The 20,587-nt window shown below is 48.6% G+C and overlaps 2 protein-coding genes across 4 annotated transcripts; one reads left to right on the top strand and one right to left on the bottom strand.

Annotated features, from left to right (window-relative positions):
• Positions 1-108: 108 nt before the first annotated feature.
• On the bottom strand, positions 109-6,466 carry TMEM186 (transmembrane protein 186). Of its 3 annotated transcripts, none has more exons than XM_032978341.2 (4): positions 5,765-6,466; positions 2,911-3,036; positions 1,635-1,788; positions 109-826 (listed from the first exon to the last, which is right to left on the bottom strand). In XM_032978341.2, exons 1-4 carry the CDS (start codon positions 5,935-5,937, stop codon positions 464-466), a joined length of 816 nt encoding a protein of 271 aa, XP_032834232.2. In that variant the 5' UTR covers positions 5,938-6,466; the 3' UTR covers positions 109-463. The 3 variants fall into 3 exon arrangements, with proteins under 3 accessions (XP_032834232.2, XP_075908485.1, XP_075908484.1); XM_076052370.1 differs by lacking the exon at positions 5,765-6,466 and adding an exon at positions 5,577-5,758; XM_076052369.1 differs by lacking the exon at positions 5,765-6,466 and adding an exon at positions 5,261-5,522.
• Positions 6,467-7,450: 984 nt separating this feature from the next.
• On the top strand, positions 7,451-19,959 carry LOC116956609 (phosphomannomutase 2-like). The gene is made up of 8 exons (XM_032978325.2): positions 7,451-7,681; positions 9,940-10,060; positions 10,195-10,271; positions 11,002-11,093; positions 13,702-13,801; positions 15,808-15,883; positions 16,306-16,421; positions 16,998-19,959. Exons 1-8 carry the CDS (start codon positions 7,610-7,612, stop codon positions 17,103-17,105), a joined length of 762 nt encoding a protein of 253 aa, XP_032834216.2. The 5' UTR covers positions 7,451-7,609; the 3' UTR covers positions 17,106-19,959.
• Positions 19,960-20,587: the final 628 nt, after the last annotated feature.

Here is a 20,587-nt window from a genome sequence, read left to right as displayed (position 1 = left end):
TTTAAAGATTAGAAGTGTGTTGTTTTAAAACAACAGTTTTGCACAATGACGGCACAACGGCCAGCGAGGTGGCAGTATGGTCAGGGCACTCGACTCGGCAGTCGGAGGTCGCCAGTTGAAGTTTTATTGGAGGTTAATCGGCCCCATAAGGGATACAACTTGGAATAATATAGCGTTTAAATGTTACTACATCTTAAGGAGATGTACAGTGACAGGAGAAGTGTTTATATTTGTAGGGAGAGGCAGTCGGTCGGAAAATGAAGGTCTCGAGCCTGGACTTGGATAGATGCAGGGAGTCGACAGCACGGATGGCTGGGACGGCTGGGATGTCTGGAGGAAGGGGATGTAAGAGCATGTCTTCCTGCTCAAACGAGCCTATTATCCCGCTTGCCAATATTAGTTCTGTGCCAGTGGTTTCAACTCAACATTCTTATGGCAGCATGGTGTGTTTTTATTTTTACCATCACCGATCTGGTGAGGGGAACGTATCGCCGAAAACGGCGCGGAATTTCACGCCGTCGAGCACGCGGCCGTAGCGCAGCGAGAAGTACAGCACGTCGCGGTGCGAGTAGAAGCGCAGCGCCAGCAGGGGGTCGTGGGGTCGGTCACGGCCCTCGGAGAGCGGCACCACGTCCGCCACGGGCACGAGGCGGTCGCGGCGCCCGCCCCAGAAGGAGAGGTGCGACACGCGGAGCGTGTCCCCGTCGGCGCTCAGCGCGATCAGTCCCACCCAGCGTCGCAGGTAGTGGCTGATGCCGTAGAGGGAGCAGCAGGCGAGGGCGGCAACGCCCGACGTCAGCCACAATGAGTGCTCGTCCACCAGGCCCTGCCGCTCACCCCGCACGCGACGACGACAAACAACAACAGCCGCCGTCATTCGCCACCGAGTGAAAGCGATGCCACCACTACGCAGCTCTTGTGCCACCCAGGCTTGGGTGCGAGGTGCACTTTGAGATCATCATCACGTGAAGTGTCCAAGGCTCGCTGGCTGGCAAAGAGGTCACGGGACAGATCCAGGTGTGACCCAGGTGTCATGGGTAAATTGAGCGAGATGACTGGCACATGCACCGCCTGCACTCCCCACTGAGCCACCTTGCACATGCGCACACACACGCAAGATTTATGGTTGAATGGCCTTGGCCATTTGCCAAGATATTTCTAATTCCCTTGGCCATTTGCCCATTGTTGGTGCATTTTAGCCAAAGGCCAGGTGAAATAGAACATTCTCCAGATATCAATCTGCCACAAGCATCAGATAAAATGCGTATTAAGGAATTTAGTTGGCAGCAGTGCACAAACGCACGTTTTTAAAGATATTCAACAGCTTTGTAATTAACACGGCCTTCAACAGAAAAAGTATATATACCAAATGGCTAACGTTTTGGGAAACGGTCCTTCGGAGTAGGGTGGGCAGAAATATTGACTTACTGTTGACTGATCTATTGTTGGAGAGAATACAACTGACAGCGTGGTGCCTTGAATTGACATATAATCACTTCATCCCACTTGACAACTTGGTTTAACTACTGGCGGTTGAAATCCTGATTCAAACCCAGGATCTCAGCTGTTCCGGGTTAGTAGCTCTGACACGGCCATTATGAACCCTTTGAACTGCCAGTTTTCCCCAGTCTCACCTGCGTGTGCAGGTAATAGATGGGTGGCAATGCAACCACCATGAATATCGTCTGCACGTTCTTCAGTCGCGATATGAAGCGCATCGCTCTGATGGCCGGGAAGCGGTAAATCGGAATGAAGACATCACCCCTTCCATCCTCTCCCGATGTTGACCTGCAAATCAAATCGTGAGCGCATTCGATATTGGCGCCATTCTTATAGCGGCTGGCTACCACGAAGGAAGTTGCTACGATCCACAGATGATTGTAGTCTGCAGTCTCATAATAGTGGGCTATGTTTGTATTACCTGCCTTTACCCAGTTAGGTAATTTGCGGGTAAAATTTGGCAACTTTGGACCGTGATGCCGGCACACAAGGCCTACTTTTTTTTCGAATGTGACAGGATCTTTAGCACCCATTATGAAGTTGGCTTGCAATTTTGGTTACTACGCCCACAGTATCAACCTGGGGGGCCACTGGGAACGAATTGCGACCCTTTGCAAAAAATGCTGCTTGTTTCACCGCCCCAAATAAAGTGTATTTGGATTTTGAAAGAATCTGAATGTGATTGCATCTCAGGACACTGTGCAAACAGACGTAGAGGGGGAAGGGATCGTGAAAATATTGGTAACTAAAGAGGGGGGGGGGAGAGGCGGCGGGGGGGGGGGGGACTTTTTTGTGGGTTATTTTCAGATGGATGGCGAAGAGCACAAGGCTACTGGGCAGAGAGGAGAGACTTAAGAGACAGGTGAACGAGTTGGCATGTTTTTAGCATGTTTTGTTTGCGTGACAAACGTTGCTATTTGGCTGTCGGGTGGTGGCGGGTTTAACGACACATTTTATATTTACGCGATCTAACCCAAAAACCATTATTATGGAGAGACAGGCAGTTATGGGCAGTGGATAAGAGGAAGGTATTGAGCCTGGAAGGTCTTGAGCCCGGACCTGAACAGCACAAATGACCAGGGGAGGGGATTCTCAAACCTCACGGCCAGCACAGCATCAGCAGTGACCTCCTATTCAGGGGGGGGAGAGTGACCGAGAGTTTTAACGGAAGGCCTTGGTTGGTGGAGCTGAAGAGCGTGCGAATAGGAGAGGTAGGCAGGGAAGACAAGTCTGTGGAGAATCCTGAAGGTCCGGTTACCGATCGGGAGCCAGTGGAAAGTTTTGAGAATTGGAGTGATGTGGATCTCATTTACGGGGCGTGATTGAGGGTTCTGTTGGCAGCATTCTGGATCATTTGAATGTTAGCAGTGGAAGAATTTGGGGGAGTCCACATTTGACTCCGATTATGACCTTGACGCCGGGTCGTGAGTGGCAGAGCCCTGCGCTGTCGTAAGAGGTCGTCCAGCATTGAACCCACGACTGCTGAGACTTGCGCAGGTAATGATGCTACTGTTGTTTCTACGCAGTCCATGCCACCTGCAGGGGAGGAGAGAAGATCTGCAGTAAACATTTGTACTGTCGTCTGTGCGTGCGGGTGGCGTGCGACGCACACACAGTCAGCCGGAGACGAGATGGTCGCAGGAGGCACCGCTCTGCCCTCCTTATTCGTTGTTGTTGCCGAGCTCATGCCACCACTCGGGCCCCCCTCTCTCTCTTTCACACACAACCCCGCTGCCACGCGTCCCGTCCCAGACACGACCCTGTCCGCGTTGCACCGACGGCGTCGACCGGGACAGCCAACCACTGTCCGGCCGCGCCATAATCGGGCAAAGGCGACAGCGACGAGGGCGACGAGGGTGACAGCGACGACGAGACGAGTCCAATCCCCAAACCGGTAGCAACAGAGCTCTCGCTCTCCGCTGCTTATATTCCCCTCGGCGTGGCTTGGCTCCGCACTAGTCGCGCCTCCCTTATCGAACCCTCTTAAAAGGGTTCCAGGGGCTTCCACACGAGGTCTATCATGACCCTTGCCCCAGTTCCTCCGCCCTGCCGGAACACCCGCGTATATGCTCAGTGGCGTGTGCGCTAAGTGCCCACCTGCAGTTGCTGTCCAACAGTCAGCGCTTTGTCACTACAAGTTGACCAATAAAGCACAATATTGACTAATCATGAGCTCCGGTGTCAGGTCAAGTTCATTCGTTTAAACGATGTGGTGGAAACTCAAAGAGACCAGAATTGTGTCATTTGCAATTTTTTTGTCGAACCATCAGCCAAATCAGAACAGGCCACGTCAACCAAAAGGGACCAATCACAACCGAGTTGTGTCAACCATTCACAACCGAGTTGTGTAAACCATTAACCATTCACGGCCAAGTTGTGTCAACCATTCACAAATGTACATCATGTCAACCATTGACCAAATAAACAAGCTGTGGCGAAACCTCGATCAATAAAGCACAATATTTACCAATCACGAGCTCCGGTGTTAGGTCAAGTTTATTCGTTTAAACAATGTGGTCGAAAAACTCAAGAGACCAGAATTGTGTCAATTTGCAATTTTTGTCGAACCATCGGCCAAATCAGAACAGGCCACGTCAACCAAAAGGGACCAATCACAACCGAGTTGTGTCAACCAATCACAACCGAGTTGTGTAAACCATTAACCAGGTCAAGAGGAAGCTTTGTTAACGAATACAAACTTGTCAGTTCAGTTTATTTTGGTATAGCCCTGTGAGCCATTCGGCTCTTGAATCGGGTGCAACCACAACAAACAAAAAAACAAAAAACACGAACAAGAAAAACATCTTAAAGTGACTGTGACTGTGCAAACAGAAAATCCATGGAAAAAAAACCGGCACAAATATTCCTGAAAAAAGCACCGTACACCAACGCTGTGTGCAAAAAAATCCCAGTGAGATGCAAGTCAAACAACAACGACCACAAGAAAACTTAGATTAAGGCCATCAGTCTAACTCCGTACTACAACAAAACAAACATGCCCAACAAAACAAACAAGTCCAACCACTTATCAGTGCCCTTTCTTTATTCTTTGGTTCATTCGGTAAAGTCACGTAGGTATAAAAATAACGATAATAGATCACGACGTTTCGCAACACAAGCGACCGTCTTCAGGTGGTATAGAGAGAGAGGTGGGGGGGGCTTGTGTTGCGAAACGTCGTTATCTATTATTGTTTCTACCTCCGTGACTTTACCGAAAGAACCAAAGTGTATGGGTTCCTGCGGTCACGAAATCTTCAAATCTTCAGGGGCCCTTTCTTATTACGGACCAATTCAGACCTAATTGGTCACCCCGTGCCCCTTATAAATCTCAACGCTCACCCTACAAAGTCACCATCACAAGGGAGAAACACAAACAAATAGATTAAAACAAATAGATTAAAACAAATGTTGCCCGTATTGACGCGGCTGTACGCCGCGTGGACCTGAAAAGTAAATTTCCCTGTACAAAAATACGGGGTACAAACCCATACGGGTTGAGACATCCATGCGAATTTACGAGTTAACGTTCACGTAACACAATCACAAGCTGTTCAAGCTTTAACCAAAGCACGAATTAGCAACAAAAACAACTTTCGTCCAATGTTGCTACGTGAAAGAAATTCCATTGCCTATTACTGAATGTATTTTGCAGTTAAGGCCCCAACGTTATTGACGAACGTGTTGAGTTTGTCACGTGTGTGCGCCCCACCACTTGCTAACTCAAGGGGTTACGCAACGTGACATTATTACGGGCCCTTACCTGGTTAAAACAAATACAATGTTTCGATTTAAAGCTTTCGTGACTGCAATGATTCATCTTCTTTGGTTCTTTCGGTAAAGTCACGTAGAATGAGAATAAAATAATAAAATAACAGAATAAAATTCTCAGAAGACGGCCGCTTGCGTTGTGGCCGAAACGTCGTGAGAATGTTGTTGTGTTATTTTATTATTTTATTCTCATTCTACGTGACTTTACCGAAAGAACCAAAGAAGAAATACAATGTTACCTGGTAAAATAAAATAAAAGTTTTCCGTTTCGTGTTAAATAATCAAGTCCGTTTACCGCAGACCCTTACCGCGCCGACCCCCTCCCCTTAAAGACGAAGAACCCCGCGACGATGTTTGCCGCAGTCCCTTTCCGTGTGGTTGATGCCCGCTGCCGCGTTCACGAATGGAGGAGGAGGTTGGTGGTGGTGGGTCAGAGATGGCGACGCGCTCGGTGCGTGCTGAGGTCCGTGCCCCCCCTCGCTCTCTCTCTCCGTACCTCGACAGCGTCGGGAGCTCCGCGACCAGGGGGGCGCCAGGGCGCCCGGCCGAGTTGGCGGCGCGGAGGAGTCGCCGAAGCAGAGGTCGGACGTGGAGCGGCCACGTGGCCATCTTGGTCAGGGGGCTAAAGCGAGCCCCCCCCCCACCAACGAGATGGGGGGGGGTCTCCATGGCAACGCGGGAACTGTAAATGGATTGCTGCCCCCCCCCCGCCGCCGTCCCTTAGCAAGGTGGCTGCCACATTAGCAGGCACCATCAGAATTGATTTATTTAGACTGCAAACTATATATATGAAAAAACTATATAAAATATAAAACACGACAGAAGTGCATAGTATAGGAAAGGTAAATCGCTTCAAGAAATATACAAATAAAACCAAACTGTATATTGTCTTATCGGGTAATACCCACTGAGGTATTAACTTATTTTTTAGAAGCCACCTGGGCCACACAAGATGGCTCAACAAAGTGGCTTATCGTGTGGAAAGTTACAGCAGCAAAATCATCTAAATGCATGTTTATTCTGAATGTGCCTCATGAGGAACTCACCTCGAAGGGCAAATACGAACTCAACACGTTCGTCCGTAACACTGTGCGTAGCTTTAAAGGGAAAAAATAGGCGACGTTTCGGGCAATATCCCAATTTCATAACACAACACCACAAAGTGACGTGAAACATTGCAAGTGACGACACGTTAAAATTATGTCACGTGACGTCACGTAAGTAGCGCCACTCTCTAGTCAATGACGTCATTACATGCGGTTTCGACCTCAAACGGTTACGCTTAACGAAACGGGCCTCTTCTGGACATCTGTCGGAAAAGGAGCTTTACAGCTCATCGGATTCCTCCACAGTGTAAAGTTTATATTGGGGATTTGGGAGTCGCCGCAAGTTTTAGTCTGGGATTGACGTCACCGACGCCGGCCATCGTTAACGCGCTAGAACGTCATGTACTTAAGTGGTAAGATGACGCAAATAGCCATAATATGACGTAATTAATCGTGTAGTGTAGACAAGGGAGAGTGAGGTGGAACTGTGGTGTGAGTCGGGAGTGAGTGGCCGTTCGCGTTTTTCGTTGGTTATTATTAAAGAGTTTTATTGTTTCAAATACCATCCTGAGTGCGATCATCTTTGCCTGTACGAGCTTGTAATGCGAGGAATTGGGATTTTTGCACATGACGTTAGTGTACGGTGCTATTTCAGGAATATTTAGATTTTTTTCCTGGATTTTCTGTTTGCACAGTCACACAGTCACTTTTAGATGTTTTCTTGTTCATGTTTTTGTGTTTTTGTTGCGGTTGCACCCGATTCAAGAGCCGAATGGCTCACAGGGCTATACCAAATAAATGGAACTATGAGACTGGCCGAAACGTGAGAATTTTATTGTGTTATTTTATTAATTTATTATTTTATTCTCATTCTACGTGACTTTACCGAAAGAACCAAAGAATGAGACTGGTTTCAGGATGACGTCATTTAGTAGTAAGGCGGCGTCATTCATAGGAGGCGTCAGTAGTAAGACGGACGGCGTCAGTGGGAAGACGGCGTCAGTCGTAAGTCGACGTCATTCGGTGTAAGATGACGTCATTCGTAGTAAGATTGCGTCATTCGTATCAAGATGACGTAATCCGCAAGCAGAAGACGTCACGCACGACGTGTAATGTGCGTGTGTGAATGACGTCGCGCGACGTGTAACTTGTTGGGGTTGGTTACGAGGGGGGACTACCGGCCGTGAGCGCCGAACCTCCCCCGCCGCTGCTGCCGCCGCTGCCGGCGGGTTGAGACTCCGTGAGCGAGGAGGAGGAGGGGGCGGTGGTGGCGGCGGCGGCGATAGCAAGAGGCCATGGCTGGGGCCCGGGACGAGTCCGTGCTGTGCCTCTTCGACGTGGACGGCACCCTGACGCCGGCGCGCCAGGTGAGGCTGCGGCGGTCCGCGGACGCTACGCCACCCCCCCCCGCGCCTCCCCTAGGTCGACTCGGCCTCAAATAATAAACCGAAAACAGCTGCGGTCTGAAACTTTTTTCGTTGTTTTTTTTTCACCAGGTGAGGAGACGCCCGCTGAGATATAAATAAATATACCCGTGGCTCCTTGGGGGTTTTTGCGTGTCAGAAGCGATTCCTGGCTATGGGGCCGTTCATAAATGACGTCACGCACCTATGGGGGGGGTTAGACATTCGTGACGATGGGGGGCGGGGTTTGAGAAATGTGACGTCACATCAAAATGCGCAACTTTAAATAAATATAGACAACACGTTCCACTTAATTAAATACACTTTTCAATAAATGTTTTCTCCTACAACATCAGAGTGCAGCGCCACATTAAATACGCACTACAATGGCAATAGTTTAAAGCGATTTGAAGCATGTTTTATTCTTTTGGGGGGGGGCAGAGCTTTGTGACGTCATATTTAAGGGGGGGGTCTGACTTTTTGTGACGCCGTGTGACAAGGTGGGGGGGGGGGTCAAAAATCGCCAAAAATCGCGTGACGTCATTTATGGACGGCCCCTTTGTCCGCGACGATAGCTGAACGTTGGCCTGTTGCGTAGACGTTTGTAGCAGTCGCCATAAGGCTGTAAGTAGTCTCTGAACGCCGTGATTCTAAATGTGGAGGGGTGGGGGGCGAACCGGGAGGACCCGGATAGAGAGAGAGAGACGTGCAAACTCCAAATATACAGCAGGAGGCAGAGGTCAGGGTCTGGGTTCGAAACAACGCCGTCCAGCGTACCAGGCGAGGTAGTCAGCATATCCTTGCCACCATGGTGTCAGGGTCTGGGTTCGAACCCACGACCTCCTGCATACCAGGCGCGGTGGTTAACATCTCCTTGCCACCATAGGGTCAGGGTTCGAACCCACGACCTCCTGCGTACAAGGCGAGGTAGTCAGCATCTCCTACCCACCGTGGTGTCAGTGTCTGGGTTCGAACCCACGACCTCCTTCATACCACACGAGGTGGTTGACATTCTAGCCACCGTGGTGTCAGGGTCTGGGATCGAACTCACGACCTCCTGCATACCAGGTGAGGTAGTTAATATCTCATAGCCGCTGTGGTGTCGGGGTTTGGAATCGAACCCACGACCTCCTGTATACCAGGCGAGGTAGTTAACATCTTCTAGCCACCGTGGTGCTCGAGTGGTAAATGTGGGTTTACTCTCCAACACACCGGTGTGCTGAACTAGAAGCGAATTGGAATGTTTTGTTTACGTGACAAACTTTACGAATTGGTTGTTTCGGGTGGCGGGGTTAACGGCACATTTATATTTACGTGATCTAACCCAAAGACCTTGTGGAGATAAAGTATGTAGGTTGCATTGGTACACCAGTTCCCAACGTTAGGTAAGGCCGCAAAACAACAGCAAGAACAGTCCCAGAACACACCAAGGCAACGCACAGCCCCTCAATAAAATTGCACGTGAAAAGACGAATCATTAATTAAGCAGGTATTATCGACTACCATGCGGTGGGCAGAGCAGCAATATACATTGTTGTACTTCTATGCTTTTGCGTCCATGCTTCCACCTTCAACCCACACTGACCGGTGTGGTATAAGCTATGGTGAAACAACTCCCCGTGACCCCGGCACTGCCTTTATCCAGCAGTGGATTGACACAACTGGACGTGGCACAAGTGAGAGAGAGGGAGTCAGCCAGGCTTGAACATATAATCTCGGAGATGCTGGCTCATTGTTTCTTGCACAGCCATTATGAACCTCAGAGAGAGAGAACAAAACACCCAACCCCAGGATTTGTACCCAGGTTCTGTACATTGTTGACACTTTGTCTGTGACATGGCTGTCATGAGCCCCCTGCCTGCCCCCCCCCCCCCTCAGAGATACCAGCTCACACTAAACACCACGTGCAACAAGAGTCTACATCCAATGGGGCAGAGGCTGCACTCTGTGTAATTAATCTGGCGGCTTGAGTTAAGTTTAACGGCAATGGGCAATGTCAGTGGCCAGTGATGTCGTAACTGGTCCTGGTCCCTACCGCCGCCAACCTGCACTGACCAGCGTGGTGCAGTATGGTCAAACCACCCCCAACACGGTGTCGGAGAGGCCTTTATCCAGCAGTGGATTGACAAAGGACTCAAAACATGTTTTGATCATGAACAAATCCTTCTGTCCCTCCTGATCCTGCCCATCTCCTTCCCTACCCACCCTACCTTTCTTCGCAGAAAATTTCTCCGGACATGCAGGATTTGCTGCAGAGGCTGAGGAGACAAGTTCGAATCGGGGTTGTGGGTGGCTCCGACTTTTGCAAGATCATCGAGCAGCTGGGAGGTAGTGAGGATTATGGTGAGAGCGAGTTTGTGCATATCCACTGCTGTGTCTTTGCTCGCTAACAGCACTTGTCCCCAACAGCCTAATTGGCTACAGGGGCATCTTCGCATTTGTGACTAACCCTCAGCCTCTTTCACCTCACTTGGCAGTGGTGAACCAGTTTGACTACGTGTTTGCGGAGAACGGTCTGGTGGCATACAAGGATGGTCGCCTCTTTGCCCAACAGGTATTGCCGTGTCTGACACCCACCACGACCACCATCGCCACGACTAGCAAATGTAAACTTTGAAACATGTCTTTGTTGTGTCAATTTATATTGGTGGAGAAGTGGTTAGCTTGCTGCACCGTGAAACTGGCGACCCTGCGTTGCATTCCCGGCCACGGCTATCCTCAGTCGTGAGTGATATCTAAATCGCTCATGGCTGTGCTGCCATCAGCCATACTGGCCACCGTGGTGAAGTATGGTTACGCAACTCCAGTAACTGAAATGCATTATGCATGTGGTATGGTGATGTGACGGTTATACAAGGCATGATGGGAGGACAGATCCTCTTGTTACAACCTCGTCTTAGACATTTGTCCAAGCGTGGAAGAGTAGGCCAAAATGTCCTCGGTATGGTGATGTGACGGTTATACAAGGCATGATGGGAGGACAGATCCCCTTGTTACAACCTCGTCTAAGACATTTGTCCGGCGTGGAAGAGTAGGCCAAAATGTCCTCGGGAGGGGCCCTCTAGAGCTTGCTCCCATAGAGTTCTCCAGAGGCACGGGCAAGAAATTGCAGTGCTGCACTTGTACCTCTGCAAGTGATCCAGTTCGTTTATTGTGAGCGTGAGATTTAATTTGATTCCATTAGTTGACGTATCGTGCTCCTCGTAGCGGCGACGGTCCATCGCGTTGCTGACCGAGTCTTCTCGCCCCCCCCACCCCCCCGCGTGTTCCCCATCTCCACTCAGAGCATCCAGAATCACCTGGGTGAGGAGATCCTCCAGGAATTCATCAACTACTGCCTCGCCTACATGAGCCACATCCGCCTGCCTCGCAAGAGGTTCGGGGGCCCCCCCTCGCCACCATAACCTCCCCCGAGCCTCTGATCCTCAGCGTTTTTTCCGGGTGGCGTGGATTTTTCTCCGTGTCCTCCGGTTTTTCCCCTCCACATTTAGAATCAATATCATCCATTTAGAGTGTTTGGCCGGTTAATTTTTGCCACAAACTTCAATACCTTGCGAATCTCATCAAGGAACATAAACCATTATGCAAACTCCGGTCATCCTCATTGCGGATTTTGGCTGGCCATCGTAACAAAGACGTTCACTGCATCGCGTGCTTTCAGATGCGCTTTTGTGGCCATCTGGAATGCTCTGCTTTGCCTTCCGATATTAGGAAGCTCTGGGAGCTATGCACTTTAAAATCTAGATTGAAAACTCATTTCATCTTTCGAACCAATTTTTTTCTTAGTTTGTTGTCCTTCCCCCGCATCTGTGATTAGCATGGTGTGGCTACGTATGGTGCGAAAGAAGTTCAGCATGGATACATACAGTGAGGGAAAAAAGTATTTGATCCCCTGCTGATTTTGTACATTTGCCCACTGACAAACAAATGATCAGTCTATAATTTTAATGGTAGGTTTATTTGAACAGTGAGAGACAGAATAACAACAACAAAAATCCAGAAAAACGCATGTCAAAAATGTTATGAATTGATTTGCATTTTAATGAGGGAAATAAGTATTTGACCCCTCTGCAAAACATGACTTAGTATTTGGTGGCAAAACCCTTGTTGGCAATCACAGAGGTCAGACGTTTCTTGTAGTTGGCCACCAGGTTTGCACACATCTCAGGAGGGATTTTGTGCCACTCTTTGCAGATCTTGACGGTGGGGATGGTGTTCTTGGGGTCATAGGCAGCATTCCTCCTCCTCCAAACATGGCGAGTTGAGTTGATGCCAAAGAGCTCCATTTTGGTCTCATCTGACCACAACACTTTCACCAAGTTGTCCCCTGAATCATTCAGATGTTCATTGGCAAACTTCAGACGGGCATGTATATGTCCTTTCTTGAGCAGGGGGACCTTGCGGGTGCTGCAGTATTTCAGTCCTTCACGGCATAGTGTGTTACCAATTGTTTTCTTGGTGACTGTGGTCCCAGCTGCCTTGAGATCATTGACAAGATCCTCCCGTGCAGTTCTGGGCTGATTCCTCACCGTTCCCATGATCATTGCAACTCCACGAGATGAGATACATGGAGCCCCAGGCCAAGGGAGATTGACAGTTCTTTTGTGTTTCTTCCATTTGCGAATAATCGCACCAACTGTTGTCACCTTCTCACCAAGCTGCTTGGCAATGGTCTTGTAGCCCATTCCAGCCTTGTGTAGGTCTACAATCTTGTCCCTGACATCCTTGGAGAGCTCTTTGGTCTTGGCCATGGTGGAGAGTTTGGAATCTGATTGATTGGATTGCTTCTGTGGACAGGTGTCTTCTATACAGGTAACAAGCTGAGATTAGGAGCACTCCCTTTAAGAGTTTGCTCCTAATCTCAGCTCGTTACCTGTATAAAAGACACCTGGGAGCCAGAAATCTTTCTGATTTAGAGGGGGTCAAATACTTATTTCCCTCATTAAAATGCAAATCAATTTATAACATGTTATTCTGTCTCTCACTGTTCAAATAAACCTACCATTAAAATTATAGACTGATCATTTGTTTGTCAGTGGGCAAACGTACAAAATCAGCAGGGGATCAAATACTTTTTTCCCTCACTGTATGTACGTTTCTCTGGGTCGCGTGGATTTTTCTCCGGTTCCTCCAGTTTTTCTCTCCACATTTAGATTCAACGTGCGTTTAGAGTATTTGGCTGCAATACATTTCTACACGATAAGCCACTTCATTGAGCTATCATTTGTGGCCAGGTCACTTCTGAAAAATATCTATATAGCTCAGTGGGCCTTACATGGTAAAATAAAAATAGTTTAGTGGTTTGGTTTACACGACCGTTAGAAATCAAATCGTTACATCGTCAATTGACTAGTACCTTCACAATCCGTGCCATTCCTATAGCGCAAGGCTCTCGTGTAGGAAGGCGCTGCTGTTTTTCACAGAATCGGTGTGAAGTAGTTTTGCAGTAGTGGGTAATGGTTGCTATGCGTAATCTCAATTGAGTAATTTGTGAGTAATTTTTTTAATGGCTCATTCCTTAACACGTTTCTAGGTGTTGTTTATATGTTTTTTTTTAGTGTTTACAATTAGTTTACAGTATGAAATTAGCATGAACATAAAAATAGATTTTAAAAAATAACATACTTTAAAAGTTACTGAATTTACTGTACTGTACTTCACACTACAATCTCAGGACCCTGCATGGGGTGATGATAGGGGGTGTAGAATTGGAAGTGGTTATTCAGAGTCTGAATCCAACTCCATCAGCTGTGATGGCGGTTCGCCGGATCGGCCCGGGACTGTCGGATTATGTTGGAAGCCGCATAATCGCGCGCCGGATAATCGATGATCTACTATATGTGCTTGTGCACCAGAGCCAATGCAGCAGTCGCAGCAATATTAAATAATTTGCGAATTGAGAGTCGTGGGCGTTGATTTCCGCTGGTTAACGGGAGCCACGGTGTCCGTGCGTCTGTTGTGCTTCGCGTCGGTGCGGACGCAAGGGGAACGTTCATCGAGTTCCGGAATGGGATGCTCAACGTGTGTCCTGTGGGGAGAAGCTGCACCCAGGAGGAGCGACTCGAATTCTACGAGCTTGACAAGGTGCGCTTGCTCGCGTGCGCAGCGCCCTGGCCTACGGGGGGGACCCAGGTTTCATCCTCGCCTCGCCACCGATGGGCTCGGATCATCACGCGCACACTGTCATCGCACGACCCACCGGGCAGACGGGGATGTTAAATTACGGGCGGCAGGGTTGGCACGGTGGCGAACACTCGCGTCTCATGGCAAGAAGTGCCTGGGTTCGCGTGGATTTTGTACGCTCCTCCCCCTGTTGTGCAGAGCGTGCGGGAGTGTGAGTGATAGGGTGTGTATGTCAGTGAGTGTGTGAGTGAGTGTAGCCGTTAGCGCGCTGCGCTACGAATCCAGCGACCAAGTTCGGTTCCCGTTCACGTCCAACACCAGTGACGATTATCTGAACCGGTCCTGGTGCAGTGTGTAAACATTGCAGCTGGGGAGACAAAGGCGGCCGGGCGTGGTGCTGGCCACCCACCCCCTCGTGTGGCATACCGGCCTTCATAGATGCTCGCTAACAGCACTTGCCCCAACAGTCTGTTAAGGGTATATGGGGGATGTTTGTGTGAGTTAATGTGAGACTTGAGTGTAATTTGTATGTTATCCCCCTTTTCTCCATGGGTTTTCCTCCGGGTTCAATACCCAGTGATGAATATTTAGCTGCAATTTACTCCATTGTGCTTACACAAAGCAATATTGCCCCGTCCAATAAAGAGCTCATCGAGTCTTGAGACTCGGTGAGACTTTCCTGTGTAATCAAGCACAGCATTACTAACGGTTGAAAGTAGAGCTGGGCTATTTGATTACAGAATTAATTACTCCCCCAGAGGCTGCTGGTTAGAGCTCTGGACTTGCAATCCAACTGCCGCATCTCTCTGCTGCAGTTGCAGTGAACCTGAAATATAAACTTTTGTTGGTACTCAGTACTTCCCCGAAAGATGACCGACCAAATCGATCGAATGATTGGCAAAACAAATCTGGGAACACATCCATTGGAATCCGTGCTGCTAATTAAATAATTCCGATCCACCAATGCATGGTGGAAAGCGTCACGTAATTCTCGCGTGTGCGCGGTTTCTCCCGACTTGTATGCACGAGGAAAAGAAGCCTTAAGTGCCCGATGCACGCCTTGGCAAATGTTTCCTGGCATGTTGGTGAAAATGTGCTCATTGGCCAGTTCCGCGAATGGGAGATGATGGAACCTCAGTTAAAAATGTCTAAATCATCCAAAATAATACGGGCCCTACAGCTATCGCAGATAATATGAGTCGTGGGTAATAGGACAGCGGATAAGAGGAGCTCACCTGTAATAATAATTATATCTATATTGCGCCTTAATACTATAAGCATCTCTGGATGCTTCACAGGGACGCTTGAATGGGTTTTGACAGAAAGACGAATCTGCGTCATTGAATCACGGCTCCCCCATCTGTGTACAGCAACTCGAGGTGCATCACACGGAGACGTTCTCACACGGAAAAAAACACCAATTGTTTTTTTGCTATTTCGTTTTCCGTGAGGGCACCCGAGTTCGGCATCAACACAAAGCCCGCGCGCCCTGTAACCTGTTTAAGTTGAGCAATGAAAGCAATGAGATGTTGGCGATAATCTTCGGCAATCAGTCTCAGTGGGTAATGAGCCTTGGGTCAATTAACGTAAAGCTAAATCCCGGTGGGTTTAACAGGGTTAAGGTTTGGCTGGGTGTCTTCGGGATAAAATCGTACGATTCAGATCGTGAAGATGCCCGCAGTCGTGCGTGGGGAAAGCTGTTGAGGGATTCTCAGCCGCGCAACCGCGAAAACGGCGCAGAGATTAGCCGCCGGCTGTGAAAAATTGACGCGTTACCATTTTTCGTAAACATTAAAATGTTGCAGTGACGAATGCGATTTAAGTGAAACTCGTGCACAAACCGTTTCATTATTGATAAAACATCAATGCTCGTGACCAAAAATATGTCAAATTCAATTGGATGGAGTGTTTTCAATTTCCACCTGATGTTTTTGACTTTGTTGTGGGTTTTTTACATTTTATTCTAGAAAGAAAATATTCGACAAAAGTTCGTTGAAGACTTGCGGGAAAAGTTTGCCGGGAAGGGTCTGGTGTTCTCGATAGGTGAGTAGTGGACGGGTTGATACCTACCACGGACTTAAAAAATAACTACCGGAACCTGGAGCCACTTTTGCACAGGGAATGACTGGGAGATTTCAAACCAATGGATGGATCATCAAGTATGAATGTGGCACTGCCAGCCATACAAAACCTGGCTCCAGCATTTCGAGAAACTGGGGTTTAGAACTATTTTCTCTCATTTACGTACTCATTACTTTCCTGTTTCCGCCCTCCCTCCTCATCTCTCTCCACTCATCTCCCTATTGTCTCTCCTCTATCCCCATCTTTTTTTCTCCACTCTCTCCTTTCCTCTCCTCCTCGCCCACTGTTTAGTCCTCCCCATTCTCACACTCTTCCATAGTCCCCCTCCTCTCCCTCCCTCTCACTCGCTCCTCACATCTTGCCTCCTCTTTCCCTCCCCCCAGGAGGACAGATCAGCTTTGACGTGTTCCCTGAGGGATGGGACAAGCGCTTCTGCCTCGGCCTCCTGGCTCCAGACCGCTTCCGCACCGTGCACTTCTTCGGAGACAAAACCTTGGCGGTCAGAACGCGCGCCACTGCGGGCCCTCCCTCTCCTTGCACTGCACCGCCTATCCCCTCCCTCCCTCTCACTGCACCTCTCTCTTCTCACACTACATACCCTATCCTCTCCGTCCCTTCCATTGCACCACCCTATTATCTCCATCTCTTCCTCCCAATGCACCCACCCTCTCTTTTCACACAACAATGTCCTGCCCTCTCACCCACCCACTCACTCTCATACCCAGACACACTCTCTCTATATCCTCCATGTCTCTCCACACCCCCCCCACCAATACACCTTCCTTTCTCCCATCCACCCACCGACAGACACTTCCTCCCTCCCACCCACCCACGCACCCACCTCAACTCCTTTCCACCCACCTACCAAACCTTCATCCCTCTCATCCACCCTTCACCGATCCCCGCACACACCAGCGGGGCGACGCACGGGTCAGACGGCAACCACCGCCAACACCTTCGTCCCAACAGCGGACTGACGAAGGGCTGATGATGATGATGACGTTTTTTTTATTATTAACAATTTGTAATTATAGTAATTGGCAACCGCGACATCTCCTCTCTCTCTCGCCACCAGGGTGGAAACGACCACGAGATCTTTCACGATGAGCGGACGATCGGACACACGGTGACGTCTCCAGACGACACACGCAGGCAGCTGGAGGAGCTCTTTTCTCTCAGCTGAATGTGGCCTAACCCCGGGGATGAACCAGGGATAACCCAGGTACTAGCCCAGGGATAAGCCAGAGAGAACCGAAGGACAACGTAGGGATAACCCAAGAGTAACCCAGGGAATATCCAGGGACAATTGGAATGAACCCAAGGACGATTGGGGAACACTTTGGGACAGCCAAGATATTCCATTACATTTGTAGTTGGTATTTACATTACACACAGACACAGTTGATTGATCATTTGCATCTCATGACATTTCCCCAGGCAGTTATTAGTAATTTGAATAAATGTCTGTCCATCTCTGCGGGGACCAGCGGTCACTCGGTCGATGATCTGGGGCTGGTGGGGATGATTGGGGCGAAGCTGGTGATTATTGGTTGCATATAGAAAATAAGTGAACATCGCCCCCCCCACCAAGTTTCAATATAAAAGTTATGGAAACGGCCGCTGCAGGGGCTTCATACACCTGGCCACTCCTGGTGGTGGTGCCGGTCACGCTTATAGCGGTTCTAGTAGTGGTGGTGGTGAGAGATGTAACAATGTAGTGACGTTGGTGGTGGTAAAATTATTTACGTATAGGTGATCAAGGGGAAGACCTAAGAGCAGATGGTGTGAGTCTAAACTAAACGACTGAACTTATTGTTTATTTTACCAGGTAAGGGCCCACTGAGCTATGTAGCTCTCTTTCAGAAGCGACCTGGCTATCACAAATGATAGCTCAAAAGAAAGTGGCCTATCATGTGGACATTTATAGCAGCCAAATACTCTTTAAACGCACGTTTATAAATGCGGAGGATAAAAATCGGAGGACCCGGAGAAAAATCCACGCGACCACGGGAAGAACATGGGCGTCTGGGTCGGGATCGAGATCACGAGCTTCAGTATGCCAGGCGAGGTAGTTAACATCTCTCCACCATGCCACCCATCTGCTGAGACTACTGCTGTCAGAGCAGATCTTGGAGGTTTGCCGCGTGCCTCCTGTGCAGCAGCTGTTGGGATCTGGCGGAGGGTAGGATGTGTTGGGGAGGAGCTGATGGTGGTGGTAGCTTCAACGGCTTTGGCCTCGATGACGTCTTGATCTTTTTAAAGAACTAATGAAGTATTCAGGCTATACCTGAAGAGTGGCAGTGCGTGAAATTCAAGTGGCGACGGGTTCCAGATCAGGGGAGCAGCAGCCAAGAAGGAGCGACTGCCCCCTCCCGTCATCGTTTGCAGATTTCCCCGTGGACTCACCAGGGGATCGCTATTTGCAGAGTGGAGGGCACGTGCAGGGCTTGGGAGAGTGATGTGGGGGGGTGAGGTACCCCGGTGCTCAGGGGCCAACCCATGAAGAATCTTGAAGACCATCACTCACAGCAATCTTGCACTCAATCCAAATATTTTTTGTTTACATTGTGGTTGTCGAGCACAGGACCGAAGGCCTGAAACGCCGAATGGTCAGCAACAAAACAGCGCTGTTGAAATGTGTAATGGCTATAAGAGTTGACACGTGTCCTGAATTGAGCAAAGGTTAATATGAGAACGTTTGGTGGGGAAAGAGATGATGGGAGGTAAGAAATAGAAAGAGACACTTTGCACAGTTGCTGAGCCTAGTGACCTAAAGGCCCAAAACTTCACAACGGCCAGGAAACAAACGGCACGATAAATTTCGATTTAAAGCTTTCGTGACTGCAGGGATTCATATTCTTGGTTCTTTCGGTAAAGTCACATAGAAAGGAAATAATAAAATAAAAATAAAACTATTTTATCGTATTATTTTTTATTACTTTATTATATTGTTTGATTTTTTATTGTATTATTTCCCTTCTACGTGACTTTACCGAAAGAACCAAGAATATGGCACTAACAATGTTACAATAGATAAGAGTGTTGTGGACCTGCAAGTGCGATGGTAGTTGAGACGAAACGGTCGGGTCTGGTGGTGAACAATCTTGTGTGTGGAGGACGAGTGAGTAGTAGGAGTCTCGTTTGCATTCTGCAGTCAATCTTTTTTTACGTGCCAATGTTTTGTTAAAGAAGGCCACGGAGTCATGAATTCATTTCACGAAGTCAAGACGCGAGGTGATGAACGCAAGCGTGAGATTCTCCGCCTCGGGTGGAGCTAGAAAATTCCGTAAACGGGGCGACGCTACGAAGGACATTGTCGTCTTAGCGTGTAGGATTTAGCAGCCAATGTTACGATTCGTTTATCGAATGTTGGGGTTACAACCGAATGTGATCGCCAAATTTGGTTATGAGAATTTGCCGTTAAGCTTTTTTTGGCGGTGAGCTGACACGATAACAATTGGCTCATTTAAATCCCTTGTACACCGTGCGACGGTTAGAATGTTTGGTCTGCGTCAACGCCTTAGGAAAGAAGACTAAAATAGACGATGTCACTCTACCCCATCTGGCCACTCTGTGCTGTTAGGGGCCATTGCCCGAGCGCTATCGCAAGATAATTTGTTCAAGCGGCCGAACCCAAAATGTAATTACGAGATATGAATACCTTCATTACCGCATTTAGCATCGCGATAAACACCTTGCCTTGCAGAGAAGCGTGTATGCCGCAACACGTGGCCGTTCTAAATTTAGCACGAGTTAAGCCACGCTGTGGTTGGTTTCACCCCCGAGTAGAAATCGTCAGTGCAGTTGTGGTAGTGCCTCCCTAGATGGCACCTGTTTACCAGGTTTCACTCGCGATTTGAATCGTGAATAAGCCGTCACCACCTCGTTGCATTACTGCCACAATTGTGCTTCCAGTTACTATGCTCGCTGTTGTGTAACGAATTTGTGTCTTCACTTGTGTACAACTGTTATGGTGGAATTTTTTTTTATCATGGGCAAATTTTAAAATGAAGGGAATAAATGATGGTGAAATCTAACATTTGACATCTATCTTTTAACGACGTCTACGCTGGTGTTCTAAGTGGGATTAGCAAAGCACGTCACAAAGTCACAAATTGATGTTAAAGACCCCATCTGTACTGCCGCTGGTAAACGGTGGCCATCATGAACCCGGGCGTGATGGTGCACGCCTGCGATACAGCGCCTTGGGAGGCAAGGGTTGGTGGGTCACCAAGAGATTTGTGAAACTCCCAAATCTCTTGGTGACCCACCAATGGTAGTGCAGAAAGTGGGTTCAGGAAGCTGCCTACGCACCTTTGAGTGTTATGAAAACGATTAACTATTTTTTTTATTTTACCAGGTAAGGCTCACTGAGCTATATAGCTATTTTTTCAGCAACGACCTGGTTATCACAAATGATAGCGCAACGAAGCAGCTTATGTGGGAATTTATAGAAGCCAAATTCTCTATACGCGTGATGTTGATTATGAATTAGGAGGGGAAAACCGGACGACCCGGAGAAAAAATCCACGACCACGGGGAGAAAAGCATGCAAACTCCAAATATACAGCAGGTATCAGGGTAGGGATCGAACCCACGACTTCCTGTATACCAAGCGAAGTAGTGAACGTCTGACCACTGTGGTCCCCTTTGTATGCATGGTGA

The sequence above is a fragment of the Petromyzon marinus genome, chromosome 3 (assembly GCF_048934315.1).
Source record: "Petromyzon marinus isolate PM22_M1 ecotype Great Lakes invasive population chromosome 3, UKy_Petmar_22M1.pri1.0, whole genome shotgun sequence".
NCBI lineage: Eukaryota > Metazoa > Chordata > Hyperoartia > Petromyzontiformes > Petromyzontidae > Petromyzon > Petromyzon marinus.
The sequence above is the reverse complement of the archived record's forward strand: the minus strand, read 5'-3'. Positions and strand labels throughout refer to the sequence as shown.